Raw genomic sequence first — 6,062 nt, forward strand, 5'->3', positions numbered from 1 at the left:
AATATTGACAGCCATGGGGCAGGGTTATCAAGAGGGGAGCTAAAACTGGGGCCCTATGCCAATACCACTGATAACCACCTATGGACTACGATGGGGACGGCAGGCTCCAGAGTGAGTTGGCCGTCAATGACCGCCGACCCTGGCGCTACAAGCTATGGAACCTTAATGGGAATCTCCACTTACTGAACCCAGGGGCAACAGGTGTGCGCCTCATGCCCTTGCGCTTTTATGACCTCCGGGATCGATAACCAGACTTCGGGGATGTGCAGTACAAAATTGACGATGATGGCTATCTGTGCCAGAGGAGGGTCTGACATCTTCGAATACAATTTCCCCAAGGTGCCTCCTAACAAGAGCCTACAACAAAGGCCAGCGGGGTCCAGTACCGCTATGATGGCGTAGGACGGCGGGCTTCCTACAAGACCAACCTGGGCCACCACCTGCAGTACTTCTACTCTGACCTCCACAACCCGACACGCATCACCCATGTCTACAATCACTCCAACTCGGAGATTACCTCGCTGTACTACGACCTCCAGGGCCACCTCTTTGCCATGGAGAGCAGCAGTGGGGAGGAGTACTATGTTGCCTCTGATAACACAGGGACTCCTCTGGCTGTGTTCAGCATCAATGGCCTCATGATCAAACAGCTGCAGTACACGGCCTATGGGGAGATTTATTTTGACTCCAACCCCGACTTCCAGATGGTCATTGGCTTCCACGGGGGACTCTATGACCCCCTGACCAAGCTGGTCCACTTCACTCAGCGTGATTATGATGTGCTGGCAGGACGATGGACCTCTCCAGACTATACCATGTGGAAAAACGTGGGCAAGGAGCCGGCCCCATTTAACCTGTACATGTTCAAGAGCAACAATCCTCTCAGCAGTGAGCTAGATTTGAAGAACTACGTGACAGGTGAGGATTCTACCACCAAGGATGGGCAGTGGCTCCCTGCAGGGTGGTTGTTGCCATAGGGAACTTGGCAGGAAGGTCTCCCATCTGATGGTAGGAGAAGCCCACGGGCCATAAAGCCCAGGCAATGTGGTTGGCAGCACTACAGTGTCTAGAAAAGTAGAGAGATGGCAGTACAGAGCAGTCCCGAGGACTGTTTGAAGATGTCCCAGCCACTTTCATGTCTAGTCAGTTGAAATAACTTTCTAAAAGCCCTTCCTACCCCAAGAGAGGAAAGCAGTAAGAAGCGGAGAGAGAATAGGGCTCTGGTGTCAGAAATATCTGGTTCAAATTCTCTCTCTTCTATTTATAAGCCAAAGGACCTTGGGCTAGTTGTCCAAGCTCTCTGAACTATAGTCTCCTTCCCTGTGAAAGACACTGATAAAACCATCCCACAGAGTGATCATGACAAGTAAATGAACTCAGCTGGGCATGGTGGCTCACGCCACTCACATAATCCCAGCTCTTTGAGAGACTGGGGCAGATGAATCCCTTGAGGTCAGGAGTTCAAGACCAGCCTGGCCAAGATGGTGAAACCCCATCTCTACTAAAAATACAAAATTTAGCCAGTGGTGGTGCATGCCTGTAGGCCCAGCTACTCAGGAGGCTGAGCCAACAGAATCACTTGAACTCAGGAAGCAGAGGTTGCAGTGAGCTGAGATCATGCCACTGCACTCCATCCAGCCCAGGTGACAGAGCAAGACCCTGTCTCAAAAAAAAAAAAAAAAAAGAAGAAGAAGAAGTAACTGAACTTGTGTAGTTATAGTTTAGTGCCTGGCAAGTGGAGAGTGGATGTTCATGAAATGGTATCTGCTCATGTTATTAACATTGTCATTACTAGAGATGCAATGAGTGAGCGTTAAGTATCGAGATGACTGTAACCCAGTTCTTGACCTCCGGAGGCTCATCTGGTGAGAGATATATACAAATAATCAACAATAATGCAAAGCAGAATTAAGTCTTTGCTACCATATAGGCGTCTGCTCAGTTATTTATCAAAACACATTTATAAAGTGGCACTGTGCTAGGTTCTGGGGATTTAATGGTGAATAAGACAAATACCATTATCTCAAGATGTGTGTGTGTGTGTGTGTGTGTGTGTGTGTGTGTGTGCAGATTAAATCTGATTTTCAAGATTGGCATATACAGAAGGGCCCATGTCAAAATGGGCCTGAAGAATTCATGGGACCTTGGCCAGCAGAAGTGAGCTCAAGGCTGAAGGAAGGCTATGAACAAATATCGTAACGACATAGAAAGTTTGGAGAATAGTATGAAAGGAGGGGCCAAGAAAGGCAGATTATCTACTTCTCTGTGATAAGTGAGAAATTGGTGAAATGAATTAGCCGCGTGTGGTGGCACATGCCTGTGGTCCAAACTACCCAGGGGGCTAAGCAGGGAGAATCTCTTGAGCGCAGGAGTTGGAGGCTAGAGTCAGCTGTGATCATGCCACTACACTCCAGCCTGGGTACAGAGTGAGACCCTATCTCACAAAAAGAAAAGAAAAGAAAAAGAAATTGGTGAAATGAGAGTCTCTCTCCATCCATCCATTCACCCATTCAGCAAATATTTGTACAGTATCTAACATGTACTACATACTAGAGATACAATGGGAAGCAAGATAAAGTCCCTGTCCTTAGGGAAATGAGCAAGGAAATCAGGATGGTGGGATGGCTAGGTGGATGGCTGGATGGCTGGATGGCTGGGTGGATGGCTGGATGGCTGGGCGGATGACTGGGTGGATGGCTGGATGTCTGGGTGGATGGCTGGATGGCTGCATGGCTGAGTGGATGACTGGATGGCTGGGTGGATGGCTGGATGGCTGTGTGGATGGATGGATGGATGGATGGATGGATGGATGGATGGATGGATAAATAGACGGATAAATTGAGGGATGGGTAGGTGGATGGGTGGGTGAATGGTTGGATGGGTGTGTGGATGGGAGGATGAATGGATAGATGGATGGTGGTAGGTAAGTAGGTAGGTAGAGAAAGGGGGAGAGAGAGAGAGAGATCCAAAGAGACCAGGGCTCCAAAGGGCTAATTTCCAGCAAGCAGGCTGGGACCATCTCACTGTTTATGCTTTGTATAGAGAAACAATAATGAGGACCCAAGACCAGAACCCCCAAGTTCCAGAAAACTCACAGCTCTTTTCCATGGGCCAAGGAGGCACTTAAGTGACCGGGGCCACTTGTCCATCCCCAAGGCAGGAATGGAAGCAGCGTCTACCTGGAGCACAGTGCTGCCCTCTAAGCCCCATGCCACAGAAATGAACAACCTTAAAGATCAACCGTGACCATGCATTGCTTCACTGACAAGCCCTAGACATTTTGAAGGCAAACCCAGAATCCCCAAACACCAAAAGCATCTGGGACTTTTTGGGCCCAGAAGCTATGGCCAAGTGACCTAGGCTAACATCTGTAAACCCTCCTGTCCTCCTCTCCCGTGCCTCATCAGAGGCCCTGCTAGGGCTTCCCTGCTTACCCCGTGCTCAGCATGACTTTTGTCTCCGGAATTACTGCAGCTGCAAATTAAAATAAGTCTCAGGAAAACACACACATATAGTATTAATATTAGGTAATGATACATGATATAAAGATGAAAAAAATAGGATGAGGGCATGGAGAATGATGAGAAGTGTCTCCTTTATGGAGGGGCTCACGGACGGCCTTTCTGAGCAGGTAGTGTTGATCAGACATTTATGAAGTGCAGGGAGACGGAAGGAGTGTTCCAGAGACAGGAAACAGTGTGAATGGGGAGGTTGACTAGGCCTCCCTTAACCATAGGAGAGAATCTTGCCCCACACAAAATGTCCCTTCCAGAAGCCCGGTTGGTATCAGACACCTTGGGAATGAATCAGCCAGAGAGGCAATAAAGAGAAACCCGCAGTGTGGGCTGTACGGACATGTCCCGCTGCCAAGACCCAAACAAAATCATTTCACAGGGCACAGTCAGCCTCACTAACCCCCTCAGCTACTTACGTGGCTCTCCAGAAAAGGCCAAAAAAAATAATTAGCAGGGTTTTCTGAATAGCAATGCTGCTTTTCTCATTCTGGTGCTTCATGGAGATTCAATAAATGGGAATCAAATCAAGTTGAACTAAGTCCAGCAAAATTGAATCCAGAAACCATTAGAGAGTCTAAAATAAAGGGTGGTGTCAGAGAAGCGGCGTGCACAGGGTGGATGTCTTCAGTGGGAGTTGAAGGAGAGAAGGAGCCAGACCAGGCACAGCCCACGCCCGGGCAGTGACCTGGGAGTGGGGATCCGAATGGAGAACACCAAATTATTCTCTGCTGTTCACATGTTGGCTCATCTGTAAGCCCCATCTAAATTAGTCTTAATTTGCCACTTAGGAGACTAGCAGAGTGGCTGAACTCGCTGCTCACAATTTAAGCAGAAGAGGTAATTAAGATGTAGTCAGGAGAAACACAAAGAACAGAACCTTTTCTCTCCAGTACCCAGTAGCAGCAAAAGAATGGTGGCTGTTTAGAAACAGAACTCTCTGAATGCAAGTGGCAGCTCCTGAAGCCGGAGAAGGGTCGTTTGTTCTTCCCAAGAATGCAAGGACAAAGAAAAGCAACCCAGAATACTACTGACTGGGTAGGAGCTCAGAGACATCTGGGCAGGAACACAAGTTAGCCTCCAGGAGCAGGCGGAGGGGGCAAGATGTGATTCCTTCTCATTCACAGGCTCCAAAGCAGCACCCTTTTGAACAGTTACTTTTTAAGGTAATATATTGATAATTGACATATCTGTGATGAAAAGATATGAGAAGAAAGAGTGTAAAAGAAAGACTAGGCCAGGCATGCCTGTAATCCTAGCACTTTGGGAGGCCAAGGCAAGAGTATCACTTGAGTCTAGGAGTTTGAGACCAGCCTGGCCAATATAGAGAGATCCCATCTCTACCAAAAATTTAAAAGTTAGCCAAGTGTGGTGGTGCACACCTGCAGTTCCAGCTACTTGGGAGGCTGAGGCAGAAGAATTGCTTAAGCCCAGGAGATTGAGATTGCAGTGAGCTGTGACTGTGCCATGGCACTCTTTTTTGAGACAGGGTCTCAAAAAAGAAAAAGAAAAAAAAAAAAAAAGACTGGGAGACTACCTCCCAACAACCTGCAATGCCCTAGACTTTTCCAGTTTTAGCATCCCAGGAAACTCTTCTGTCTTGGACACACTGGGATCTATACCCTGCCCCCAGCACTGCCCTATTCTGAGGTCAGTTCTTTCTGATATTAGAACCTGAGTCCATCTCAAGACACCACTTCTTGGCCAGGCACGGTGGCTCACACCCATAGTCCCAGCACTTTGGGAGGCTGAGGCGAGTGGATCACCTGAAGCCAGGAGTTTGAGACCAGCCTGACCAACATGGTGAAACCCTGTCTCTACTAAAAATACAAAAAAATTAGCAGGTGTTGTGGCAGGCACCTGTAATCCCAGTTACTGGGGAGGCTGAGGCAAGAGAATCGCTTGAACTTGGGAGGTGGAGATTGCAGTGAGCTGAGATTGTACCATTGCACTCCAGCCTGAGAAACAAGAGTGAAACTTGGTCTCAAAAACAAAGAAAAGGAAAAAGGCACCACTTCTAACCTTGCCAATCACTTGCTGTGTGACTTGGACAAACAACCCTTCAGAGCCACAGTTTTTTGTTGTTGTTTGTTTGTTTGTTTGTTTTTGAGACAGAGTCTTACTCTGTCGCCCAGGCTGGAGTGCAGTGGCATGATCTTGGCTCACTGCAACCTCTGCCTCCCGGGTTCAAGTGATTATCCTGCCTCAGCTGGGACTACAGGTGTCTGCAACCACTCCCGGCTAATTTTTTTTTGTATTTTTAGTAGAGATGGGGTTTCACTGTGTTAGCCAGGATGGTCTCAATCTCCTGACCTCGTGATCCACCCGCCTCAGCCTCCCAAAGTGTTGGGATTACAGGCGTGAGCCACCGTGCCTTGCAGAGCCACAGTTTCTTCATCGGCAAAATAGTAATAATAGCACTCACCTTATGGGGTGGCGAAAACTAAATGCATCATGACATGTAAAGTGCCTAGCACAGAGCAAAGACTAACAAAAGCACAGAGCAAAGGCTAATAAATGCACTCGTTATTATTATTATATATATATATA

At 47.8% G+C, this 6,062-nt stretch overlaps 1 protein-coding gene across 1 annotated transcript in view; it reads left to right on the forward strand.

The window, feature by feature from the left end:
* TENM2 (teneurin transmembrane protein 2) overlaps positions 1-6,062 on the forward strand; it is a 1,242,216-nt gene that overhangs the window by 1,225,759 nt on the left and 10,395 nt on the right. The window contains 5 exon segments of the mRNA XM_017849440.1: positions 1-75; positions 78-305; positions 307-330; positions 332-364; positions 366-918. Of these exon segments, the coding sequence (XP_017704929.1) occupies positions 1-75; positions 78-305; positions 307-330; positions 332-364; positions 366-918 (913 nt within the window).

The sequence above is a fragment of the Rhinopithecus bieti genome, unplaced genomic scaffold, assembly GCF_001698545.2.
Source record: "Rhinopithecus bieti isolate Rb0 unplaced genomic scaffold, ASM169854v2 scaffold_30732, whole genome shotgun sequence".
Lineage (NCBI taxonomy): Eukaryota > Metazoa > Chordata > Mammalia > Primates > Cercopithecidae > Rhinopithecus > Rhinopithecus bieti.